The 12,867-nt window shown below is 41.1% G+C and overlaps 2 protein-coding genes across 2 annotated transcripts; both read right to left on the bottom strand.

Annotated features, from left to right (window-relative positions):
* Positions 1-462: 462 nt before the first annotated feature.
* On the bottom strand, positions 463-1,386 carry LOC125326642 (claudin-22-like). Its single transcript, XM_048305102.1, is given in 5 exon segments — positions 463-727; positions 729-807; positions 810-944; positions 947-1,074; positions 1,331-1,386. Coding segments are annotated over 5 exon segments (663 nt in total).
* A 930-nt stretch (positions 1,387-2,316) lies between these two features.
* On the bottom strand, positions 2,317-2,970 carry LOC125326470 (claudin-22-like). Its single transcript, XM_048304758.1, has one exon. It carries the CDS (start codon positions 2,968-2,970, stop codon positions 2,317-2,319), a length of 654 nt encoding a protein of 217 aa, XP_048160715.1.
* Positions 2,971-12,867: the final 9,897 nt, after the last annotated feature.

Raw genomic sequence — 12,867 nt, 5'->3', positions numbered from 1 at the left:
TATGTCTGAGAACATTTAGTTTACTGTAAATGATACAGGCCCAGCAAACTTCATTCAAGGTTGTACTGCATTAGGTTTTTGTAATGCACGTTGAACTGGTGCTACAAACTCTTTCAGACTTCAAGTAATATTATTTTGTAAAAAATACATAGTTTAAAGCAGCCCCAGTAGGAGTTCTGCTATTTAAAATATGGTCAAGTCTCCGTGCAGGCCTAGAGATTAAAATTTTTATACTCACTCCCCCAAGTTATACAACAAAACCAAAATCTGACATTTATCAGACTTGGAAGAAATACAGTGGTGGCTTAGATTGCCATAGCTCATCAATTCATATAATTAAAAGTGGAAATAAGTAGTGATTAAAGGAACTACTCAGTAAGAAAGAATCCCACCCCTGATCTTGTAAACAGTAACCTGTCTGTTCAGCAGGTCTGTCTCTCTTACTGTAACACAAGCAAGAAGTCAGAAAACCTGGTATCTGCCCTTTTTTAAGTCTTCCATTTCCAATTTCCAGATGCCGATGGGCATCTTGTATATCTGCCACTGCTGCTGCTGTCGTAAGTGGTGGTCAGATGATAAGCAGATTGTAGAGAGGAGTAGAGATCCCCCTAGAACTAGAAAAAATCCACCAACCCAATCACTGAACAGTGCATCCCCTATTGCCCATCTGGGCAGAATCTCTGTGATGTCATCATTCCAAATCTCCTGGATTATAGTGTAAGCAAGGGACAGAGTCTCCAGCTATCATCTGGAGTATTCCTCCAAGTAGTAACAGCTTTTTTTTATCTTCTGCTCTGTATTCTCCATCTTTAGGCAGTCCAAACCAGGACCGGAGATCACAGGGCTCAGAAGTCATAGTCCATTTGATGTAGCTACTAAAGTAATGGAAATCTTGAATTCTAGGAAAGAATAAAAATCTTTAGACTGTGTTCCTACATCCTTTGCCAGAGTCCCATGCTCCAAAGCTCTGGTGCATTTATGTCTAAGTTGAGATTTTTCCAGCCTGGTAAGTAGTTACAGGTAGCAGTTAAAATCCATCCTAACACAGACAACAGAAATCCAGCTAACAGTAGCCTATGTCCGTTTGCCAAGTTCGTTTTTTGCAGTCATAGAAGCACCAAACAATTCGCTTTTGCAGGCACTGTTCTGCTCAGTTCTTTGTCATGCTCTGTCATACATAAGCACAAGTTAAAACAATGCTCTATGAAGCATGAAATACTTCTCCCCTCCCTCCTGCTTTGTGTTGCCTGGTTCCATGTGCAGTGTTTGGGGGACTGGGAGGTGGCATGGTAAACCAGTAGCAGAAGGGTGTGGCCACAGCTGGGCTCACTTTTCATTAGTTTTTGGTTTGTTTTTTTCAAGAAAAGCATATACTTGTTTTTCCATCAATCAGCTAAAGCATTACAGCAGTTTTGCTAATTTTGGCATCTCCCAGTTTGTTTTTAAGTTTTAATACCACACTGATGCACTTCCACTTAGACCAAATAACACTCTCTGCTTTGTGGCCAGTTAAATGCCATGTTTAAAGTCAAATATACAGCAATATCTTCCAAACATGAGTGAATGGAACTTGAGGGATCTTGGATAGGATGCATAATGACTCAAGACCAGTGTCAGAGGAAGATAGATACACTGGCTTTTAAAGCAGCATTTCTCAGCCTATTTTTGGTGCATAAAGTATGCAGGTGCCAGAAACTCTTAGAGTAACTTGTATGGGCAGTCCAATGTGGCAGACTGGGGAAACACAGCTTGCTGGGTCTGAGCACCCACACCATCACACCCCATGCACAAAAAGACAGTTGCAAAGCTTGCTACAATTTCAGAAACCTACTATTCCAAATACACAGAAAAACCATTTGATGCACTGCAGGTATTCAGACTCTTTAGGACAGGAAATCTCCTCTAAGTTCGTATGTCACTGCATCAGTCAAGTGGAAAATTGCAACAGGGAGTCAAACTTCAGGGCTTATTTCATTGGTTACATAAAAAAGGAAGCACATTTTGGTTAAAATCCAAGCTGGAAGAGAACATGCATATTCATTTTCAGGCTTTTACAGTGCAGTTAAGAAAGCAAAAGCACCTTTTCTGTGCAGTCTCTGAAAACTTCAGTGTTTTGTTGCGATACAGTTTTAAGCAGTTCCACAGGTGAGAAAACACACCATCTTCCAATACCAGTTTATGGAGAAAACAGACAAATTTAGGAAATCAGCTAGGTAACAAAGAGTCCTTTGAATTACTACCAGAACAAGCTTCTGGCTTGCACTAGGGTTTGGAAAAGATAGGGCAGTATTTCTGTACTGCTTAAAACCTTCCATGTTAAGGCCTAGTTTCAGTTTCCAAGCATTGACACTGATCCTGCTGCTCTGCTACTGCATAACGGACCGAAGACGGATGGACTTCAGTTGAACAGATTGTGCAATTTAGTAGGGATCCTCCTAATATAAGACAAAATCCAGCAAGCCAGCCAACAAACAATGCTTCCCCAAAATCCCACCTGGGAACAATATCTGGTATATTCTCATCCCAAAATTCCTGGACTGTGGAATGGGCAACCCAGGAAACTGGGACAATGGCTGTAATCCCTGATATCCAGAAGAGCATTCCTCCAAACAGCAACAACCGTTTCTTTTGTTCCTGTTGTCTTTCACCAATTTTCAAACAGTCCAACCCAAATCCTGAGAGCAAGAGGCCCAAAATCCCTGATCCATTGGAAAAAAACATCAAAATCCTAGCAATCCTGAGCTCTGGAGGCAAGGCTAGGAAAGAATCGAAGTCCTTGCATTGCATTCCACCTTCTTCCTGTACAACACAAGCTTGCCAGAGTCCCATAGTCCAGATCTCCAGTTCATTTAGTTCCAAGTTAAGATTTTTCCACTGGGGTAGATAGGTGGTGAGACAGGACAGGACCCATCCCAACAGAGAGACCAAAATGCCACTTAATTGCATCACTGGTTGATAGACTAAGGCCATTTTAAGAGCAGAGTTCTGAAAGCTTGAGGAGAAAGGTTTCCCCAGCAGTTCTGTACCAACTGCTACCTTGAGTGATGGTGGAAGCTGTGATGATTTTAGGTCTCTGCTGCCCCAAATATAAGCCCTTGCTATTAACCCTTTGCAAGCTCTGAAACACTTTTTTGTTCTTCACGAATATAAAGTTTCACATAAAGGACGAAGGACTTCACTAAACCATGAGTTAGGTTTTCCGATAAGGATTTGATCTGTTACCTTCCAATTTGCTTGGTAAAATTATATCCCAATGCCTGATGATTACAAGCCTGAGGATGAACAAAGAGGGCTCTATGACCCCTCACCCTAAAACACAACAGAAATCTTTGTGCTTCAATACGGATTAATTAGATTTTAAGTGGTGATAAAAAGGCAGCTCTGTGTGCAACAGGACTTCATTGTAATAGCTAAATTTGAGATTTCAGGGATGTAAATCAAGGCCTTGTAAAGAAAGGTAGACTGTTTGCCTATAATCTTTATTCTTAGACTTCCTCAACATACATAATGGCTTATCTTCCACTGCCCTGTTTTATGTCCCCAGCACTGTAAAAGACGCTTTGTAAAAGATCCTTATGCTTCACATTTTCTACATTCATTTCTTTTAAAGTGGGCTTTGTTTTGACTGACTCTTAAGGGGAAAAGGAGACGGGTATGGTGAAAGTACCGTAGGAAATGAAATCCTAGACATCCCCTCCACCATAATGAACCCGGGCAGATCATCAGCCAGCGTAAACTTTACCTGCCCCAGGACTTCAGCAACACCACGGTAGCAGCTTACACCAGCTCAGTGTCCCCTTTCCCAAAGCCCATGTCCCAGATGGCACACAGTGTATTCACTTAGTAACTAACAACATTTGGCACTCAATGCTCCCTGGGCCAGGAATGCCTAGTACACCTTTCTGATCAAAGCAAGATACCATTATGCCATTACCCCATTAGGAAACCCTGCTTTTTCCTGCTCTCATGTCAGCTAACCTTGTGCTTGTCCACAGGGTCAGAAGGAGAACATCTGTTTGCTGTTTCCCTTCCCACATGTAACAGCACAGCCTGTCTGGGAAGGAGCTGAGCAGCATGAACACATCCACATGAGTATGACCCAGAGATGTTTTCCAGTAATTTCCTAGATGTGATAATGTATTTATCGGTATATTTTAATTCTCAGTTGTTCAAAATGGATTATGTGATGGGAAAACGTAACATTGCTTTTGAAGGTTTCCAAAGTCCTGAAGGATATCATTAAGAACTGTCACCGTGAGATGATCTCTTCTTCCTCATTTTTATACAGAGTCTTAATTTCAAACCCTTGGTTTTCTCCTGTCACAAGCTGTGAAGAACCAATACAAAAACCCCAGAAAGATGATCTATCTCCCTTTTTCTTGTGTACCAACCCATTAATTCGACAGTTTATACTTGATCAAAAAATTACCATGCACAAGACCAGAAATCACCGAGGGTATAACTGACAACACTGGGAACAAATTGTCACAAACAAGCCTGTAACTTTGGCCATCCACTAGGCAAAAGAAAAATGAGACAGATCAATCCCATGTTCATTCATTCATTCTCCAGACTGTATTTTCATATTCGGCAGTGTCGTTTCTCTCCCCTTTCTCTGTTCAGAGCAGGAATGCTAGTTCTGGAAATCCTTGTGACTTTCAATGAGAATCTCCATAACGCCATTTGAATAATATTTAAGGTAACACAACCATGATTTAGGAGTGATTCTGCCCCTTCAGGGGTTACATGCTTATCTGACTTTAAAATCACAGTTACTGAAAGAGTATTATGGAAGCCTGTTGCACTTCTCTTGACTGTGTACATTCAATATTTTCTTCTCTGCTCTTAATTCCAACAGTCAATATAGTCTGAGAGCACAGCATCAGGCCTGTGAAGTCCATACATTTTGCAAATGTTAGCTACAACTGGCTATACTAAAGGCTATACTAGCCTATACTAAAGGCTATACTAGCCTTTAAATTTTAGCCATCAGAAGCACTGGGACTGCTGCATTAGTAAGATCTGCCAATTAAATTCTGCACCTTATTATTAATGATGCACTAACTTAGAGCAAGAAAAGCTTCCTTACACTATTCTGGATAAGATTATATGCAATCCTTATTCTTCTGGAGGGGAGGGGAAGGTAACACTTGCCTTGGCACTAAGATAGTCACAAGGTCTGGAATGCCTTTACTTGGAACTTACTGCTCTTATGAAAAATCACAGCTGAACTATGTACATTCTCAGGTCAGTCACTGCCTTAGTTCTATCTTCCTTGTCTTTCTTTCACCCTTTTTCTCCCCACTGTTACTTCTTTTCTCTCACATCTAAAAATGTCTCATCCCCAGAATAATTGTATTTGGTAGACTTGTGCCTACACAGAAAGTGACATGTCAGAATGACTGAAAAGCCTAAGGGGCTAGATTTGGGCTCCCATCTGTTTCTGTCCTACTGCTCAGGGCAATCTGAAACATAAGCCCAGGGTTTACTGTTATACTGCCATAACAAAAAAACATCTGCCAGCATCTGCACAGCCTGAAACAACAGATCATCTTTAGGTGTTTCAGTGGGGATGGCCACTGAAAGATGGCTCCCAGGCCAGTGGGGCAGGGAAGGTGCCTGACAGGGACCTCTGCAGACAGTGGCAGGGGGCCCATGCACAAGAGAGCCGCTCCAGGACAGCTCTGGCCCTTCTCTTCGCCACTGCTCCCCTTGTCAGCCTCTGCAGCAAGGATGGTGCTTGTGCAACACAGACTTGTCAAGAAGAAAAGGAAGAGCAGGTACAGCTATCACTGACCAGTGTGCTTTCAGATAAGGAAGGTGAGGATGGATTTAGAGGGACTTTTGACTGGGTTTAGAGCATTTTTTTTCCCTGTTCCTTTTTCCCTATAAAGTCTGAGGTATGTAACATACAGGGATACCAGCCTACAGAGGCCTACACAGGTAAAATAATGCCTGTGAAGAATATAGCACAGGTCATAATCAAGTTCATACAGGTTCAGTAATACTTTTCAAGCCCTGGAGATAACATCATTCATTCAAACTAGCTCCAAGCATCATTTTTCAAATTGACTTTGACTAGGCTAAAGCAGACTCAGGGTGGTCAGTGTGCATATCATTTTATGCAGTTAAGTGCATTAAGTTTCTACTCCCCATAAAATCATTTCGGGCTGAACACAAGGATTCTGAATCTCACTGCAAGTGGTACATATTCTCTTTAAAAGCTACACTAACTCTTCTGGGAACCTCCACAGCCAGAGATATAGATACACAAATACTTTACCCCCTGCAAAGAGTAGTGGAGAATTGTTGTCTGTACACAGCTCTGCAGCCCACACAATTATCCCAATGTTTAATGGTCAGCAAGTGGAAAGAAATACCAGGTTCAGCACTTCGGGATCTGATTAGGCAATTTAATCCCACAAAAGCAGAATTAGGAGACTGGCTCTTTCCTACACTTTCAGTTCCTTTGTAAAGCATGTTCATGTTGTGGGCTTGTTTATTCTCCTCCAGTGGCCCAAAAAGTGTGTTCATCTGTGAAGTACAATTGTCCCCAGTAGCATTGCCCAGACACTGCTGTAGCTTTTGCTAATTTGAAGATAGTCCTGGAGCTTCATAAAATATTTTTTTGTTGCTCATTGAAATATCAAGTAGTCTCATGAATCATTCACAGGTCTCTCAGTTTTAGATTCCTGTCTTATAGACACATGCAAAGAGCTAGGGTATAGATTTTCTATAGCTGAATCTTAGTTACAGCCAGTAGAACAGCTGCTGTCAGAAGCTGGCAAGGCAATGTCTTCAGTATCTTACAATGAGTGACTTAATTCATTCACCTTGGCAGTCTTTTGCTTTCCACCTTATTGCTTGAACTGAAAGTTATGAGAGTTAACATTTTCTTACTTAACTAAGAACCCATTTCTTTGTGATGCTGGAGCATCTTTTGGGTTTGCATAGCCAATGTGCTCTTCAGTGAAACCACAGGAACACCAAGCAAAGAACACAACCCATACTGCTACCCATATTGACTTACTCTAGCGTGCATTTAAGTGAGATTTGAGATTATGTGTATTGGTAGAGCTTAAGGTTTCAGGGTGCTTCAGAGAGCATCACAGTACAGAAGTTAACCTTTCCCTGAGTATATATCTGTGTGTCTATGTGACTCCTGAGAGTCATAAACTTTGCAAGAGAGTGCCAGCAGGCACCTTTTGACCTCCTAATGAAGTGGACTAATCTAAATTTTCTTTATTTATTCATAAAGTTACTGTGGTGGTTCTCCTGCTTGAGTCATCTTTGTTTCCCTCACTGAAATTACGGTACCAAGTTAGACACAGCCTCACACAGAGCTAGAAGGGTAAATGAAGTGCTCATGTAAAAAGTTCAGTGAATCAAAGCAACACAGTGTCCATAGTACTTCCCACTCCAATGTATGAGTGGCACTTGTTAGACTTCTGCTTGAACCCTAGTGCAATCCATAACAGCAACCTCTAATTATGGGCACTTAGAAGCCATTGTGAAAGCAAGTAAGAGGCAATATGCAGAGGGGTAAGCCAGTTATGAAGATAATGACAATTTCCATCTTGAAAAGGGACAAGAGAGTAACTTTAAACACATACAGTTAGCTCATGGTGTCATTAACTTTCACAAAAAACCTAACTCAACATTTAGAGGTGATGATTTATAAGATCACATTATTTTTTTCTGTGTTACATCTGAAGACACTGCCCCTCAGTGAATGCTAGGACACTGCAAGAGCGAAGTCACAAAGCCAAACAACTGAATATTTTGTGGAGATGTTAGAGCAGAATGGGACAGCAGAGACAAAGAAAATTATCACAAAGGCCTCAATGCCTCTTCAGATCCATCCCCCCACCCCCCCCCACCCCCCCAGTGTAGGCAGTGAGGACAGCCCAGCAGTGCAGCCCCTGCAGATGGCTCCACACTGCTGGTGTGCCAGGGCCAGCACAGAGACAGCAGGGCAGAGCTGGGCTGAGCACAGCAGGAGAAGGTGAGGACTCAGCACCTTCAGCAGAGCCAGGAAGGGGCTGCAGAACCCTCTCAAGTGGGAAAAGGGCACAGCCATCGCTGTCCTGATTTCAAAAGGGCATGTTCCCTGCTTTTCAGTATTGCAGGGACTGCCCAAACCTGCATACCTTCCCTCTTCAAACACTGGATGTAATTCATTAAGCAACTTTAGCAAGAGCCTGTTATATATGCAAAAGAAATGTACTTCTGTGATTGAAAGACCTTGCTAGCAGTTTCACGTCTCTAAGATCAATCAAAAACTTGAAATAGGATGTCACATAGAGCTAATGGTAGTTGCACAAAATCTAGAAGGGAAAGGCACTGAAAGAGTCAAGCACAGCAACATGAAACTGCTGATTTCTGCTTTAGGGACTTATTCAAAAGATTGAAATGAGAGAGGGTAGATTTGCCATCATTATACTGGAAGAATAAAGAATGCTTTAAGGCTCAGTACTTCCACCTTTGCAAAACTTTTCTATCACCATCCCCATCCAGACTTCAAAGTGAGGGTTGACTGGGTTAGAAAATTAGCCTTACTCTTCAGGGGACTATTTTTGATATACTGTCAATACAGGAGATTACTGTAAGTATGAAAACTCATGTCACTTGAGCAGTGATTGGAATGTGATTTCCTTGAATGATGGAAGTCTAAGAAACTAATTTCTGAGCTGTGAAATGTATGGGCTTCTTTATCACTATGCATCCCTTATTGGGAGATTCTGGTTTAATAGAGTGTTACAGATATATATTTCTATAATGCTTTTCATTTCACATCTGCAGACAATTATTATAATAAGCTTTCTTTCATTCCTTAAGATATGTTTCTTATTATCAGTAAACTTATGAGAAATTATTTGTAGTTCCCAGTTGAACCTACATAGGAACTGTTACTGCATGACAGTTAGGATTACAAAGATGATACAGACTTGTTAACCATAAATTAGAAGACTGCACACACCTTTTAACAGCAATCTAGCCAGAACATAAAAGAAGCTATAAGTGAAGGAAGTGTGGGGCACCTATTGCATTTTGCTCATCTGCCATATTGAGATTTGGGGGGAACGGAGGAAAGCAGCTGAACAAATTTATGGTTGTTTGAAATATGATTGTTCCTTAGATTCTAGTGGATTAAATTGGTTTTACTCTTTACCTTTTAAGGTTCAGAGAGCTAGGAAATGCAGAAAGGGAAGATCTTTCCTGGAAAGTAATTGTTCTCTCTCACATGGTGATATCTTTTTAGTTAAAAAAACAAAAAACAAGTAACACCAAAAAACTCAACCAACCGAAAAAACAAAACAGCTTTTCTTCCCTTTCTTCCCTCACAGGATTTCATCAGAATTTAAGTATCCCCCCACTAATGAAATCTAAGCAAACCTATATTTTAAAGAGTTCATAAGATCCTGTCATTAACAAATCAAAGCACTAACATTTTCAGTATTGGTTAAAGCTTAAATATACACTTTACTGTTGTCCTCTGCCACCTTCATCCTCACCCCTTCTCTCTACTCACTCTCACCTTCCCTACTTTACATCAAAAAAAGCTGAAAGGCTCATCAGGTTCCTTCAGCAGGGCAGTGAGGATGGAGTGAAGCAGAGGTGCCCATGGCTACTCTGGTGGAAAGAATAGGTACAGGAGGGAAGGCAGGTCAGCAGTTTCCTCCCTTCACTTCACCAATTGTGGCCACCCAGCAGCATCCTCAGATGTCAAACACTGCCCACAGAGGTGAAAGGGATGATGCACAGAATTCAGCACATATAATGCCCCATGTACTGCAAAACATGGTATAGCTGAGACAAGCAAGGAGTTCCAATGAATGTTGCATCGGTAGATTGAGACAATGTCTGCCCACATTTCATATCAACCCAGAGAGAGAGAAATCCTGGAGACTTCTAATATCATGCCTCTGCAATGGTTACGTGATAGTTGTTTCTATTTTTACTAATTGATGATGACTATCGTGGAAAGGTACTAAGTATCTGCTGCAAAATATGACACGTTTTCCAAACGTGTTTGCATAGAGGTGAAGGCTACTTCCATCCACAGATTCAACCATTTAAACAGAGAATGCTTCATCCTAAATGAAAGACAGTGAAGAAGCTTTGGTTCTGACTGCAGGAAAACAATTGTGAAGATGATTAAAATTGTTATTCCCCAGTATGAAAATAACCAGTGCTCACTTGAGCAGGCATTGCTTTTGATCCTTTGGCCTGTCACAAGAGTCTACTTTTAATTTGCACAGTACCCAGGAAGAGATACTGAGATAGTCACTATTTTGGAATATACTCAAGTCTTTGTATTATTTTGTACAAAATTCCATGTAGAAAAAAGGAAGCAGCTGCATGAGTTAAAGGACTGTACAAAGACATGTTACTGAGCTTGGTATACACCTGCAAAGCTACATTCGCTCATACAAGAAAAGCAGTACTATGCCAGGACAAGCCAAAATTTTTATCTAGCCCAGCAAAAAAAGAATATAAAAACATTGTAAGGATAGATTGCTGTTGTCTCCAACCTACAGTGTAAAAATCTCTAAGTCTGGAATTTAAATCTAACTTTAGGACAAAAGTTTCATTGAAATCTTCCCTGAAGTTGAAAATATTGTGAACAATGCCATCATGTTGGTATGTTGGCATTTTGGTGTCTGCATTTTGGAGTCTGCACTTTGGCAACAAGAACTCTAGCCCTAGAAATAAAATGGAAAAAAGTGAATTATCTCTCCAGTGGTCTGCTTGAAATCTAGTATTTTCCACTGTAAGATATGATCTAAAAATCACTTGGTTTTTCTTCTTAATGGGAAGGATACACTCCCAAGTGGACGTACAAATGAGTTTCCTGTAATATTCTGCCAGATGCACAGATGGCATGAGATGAGGAAAGTGCTCCTTGCATCAAGTGTGTGACGATTTTCATAAAGTATAGCTTCAGTGGTTAGGAGCAATACATCTGTACTCATTTAAAACTCCTTTATACTACAGCATATTATCATGCTTCTCTTTATCTAATTGCTTCTCTTTATCTAATTATCACTTCTCCACAGGACAATGATCACAGAATTTTCTGCTGTTGTGGTAGATGGAAAAATGGGGCATTTTATCCAAGAGTGCAAGTGAATTTCACTGTCTGACCCATATGTCCAGTTACACAGACTGTAACCCACAGGAACACCACTGACAGCAGGGTGCCGAAATGTTTTTAACCAGGGGAGTTTCCCCACAAAGGTGAATTAAGTCACCTCTAGCTTCCATACAAATTCAAAGAATCAGTAAAAGTCACTTTTGTCCATCTCTGTCTTACAAGACAAAATAAAGCAAATGACAACCAATAGACAGTTATTTAGCTTTCCTTTAAAAAAAAAACCTCTGCTGACAGAATAAACACAGGATTCCTAAGCAACCTGTTTTAATGAAGCACTGGATTATGGATCTTATTTCCTAAGGCCATGTTCATGTTCTCACATTCCGTCCTCCTTTCTTAAGCAACAGCACCTAGTGGTGAATATGCTAGAATAGCCTGAGTTGGAAAGGATCCACAAGGATCATCAAGTCCAGGTCCTGGCCCTGCACAGGACAACACCAAGAATCACACCATGTGTCAGCAAGATGGGCACTGCTTTCTTACAAACAACTTTCCTCTTGTTGCAATCCCTTAAAGGAAGTACCATTTTTTTGTAGTCATCATTAAATCACAGTTTATGATTTGCTGTAATTTTTAATTCTGGTGTAATATTCACATTTCTTGCAGCACACATGCATCCTCTGATGATGTTGGTAAGACAAGGCCCTTTCTCAGCTCCTAGCATATGTATGGAAGATGGGGAATGACAATCATTCCCCTCCCTCTACTCCCTGCTAGTGTCCCTCCATTACTAATGACAGAAGAGCCTTTGTCTCTCACCTCTGCAAGTAGTCCTGCTTTTAGAAATGGTTGATCACTGAGCTTCCTGCTGAACTCTTTATTTCAGGTCCACAAATGCCAGCCTTTTTGAGATTTCTGAATCAGAATCAAACTACGTCCAAATTGTAAAAAGCTGGAAATGAGGTGGCTTGAGGAAAGGGATGGGAAAAGATATGGCCTGGGAACATCTGACTAAAGATCTGGAGCGGAGTTCCTAAATACAGTGCCCACATGAGGCTCAGTGCATATGAGAAGAAAAGATGAGTCAGTGTGTAGCTGTGGCACTTTTTCCCACTTAATAACGGAGCAGTCACATCTCTTTGATCATTTCTAGAGCACAGAAAACATTAATGTGCTCAAATGACCTCACAGCTACCACACAGAACATTTACCTTGTGGTCCCATCATGTTCCACAAAATACAGCAAATAAACTTCTGAGGCTTGTACAGGAAAACAAGATTTTACCTCCAGCCGATCTGGGGTAGCCCAAGCTACATAGCCAGCAATCCTCATGGGGCTGAGGAGAGCAGCTGCAATGAAACTAGTCAGAGGAGGGAACAGCTTTTATCAGAATACAGAAACAGTGCTGCACCACAGCCCTGAACTCCCAATGCAACAGGCAACAGCATCTTCTGACACACCATTGACTACAGAGCTACATTATTTGTACAAGACTAGAAGTGGGCCAGGGAAAAGTTTTCATGTTCCCATGACAAAAAGATAACAAAAACCCTGTCTCCTTTGTCTTTTGTATAATTTACCTTTCTATCAGAGAACAGCAGGACTGAAAATACACTGATAGAGCCTGGTAAGTGACCTAAACAACCAGTAACAGAAAGATCTTTGAGTGTGATTGAAGATACTCAGGTTTCAGTAGATGGATCTACAGTGTCAGGTACTGCAGCACAGCCTGGGACTGCCACAATCCCCACTGCCAGTTGGAACAGGA

This window comes from Corvus hawaiiensis, chromosome 5 (genome assembly GCF_020740725.1).
Source record: "Corvus hawaiiensis isolate bCorHaw1 chromosome 5, bCorHaw1.pri.cur, whole genome shotgun sequence".
In the NCBI taxonomy this organism is placed as follows: domain Eukaryota; kingdom Metazoa; phylum Chordata; class Aves; order Passeriformes; family Corvidae; genus Corvus; species Corvus hawaiiensis.
The sequence above is the reverse complement of the archived record's forward strand: the minus strand, read 5'-3'. Positions and strand labels throughout refer to the sequence as shown.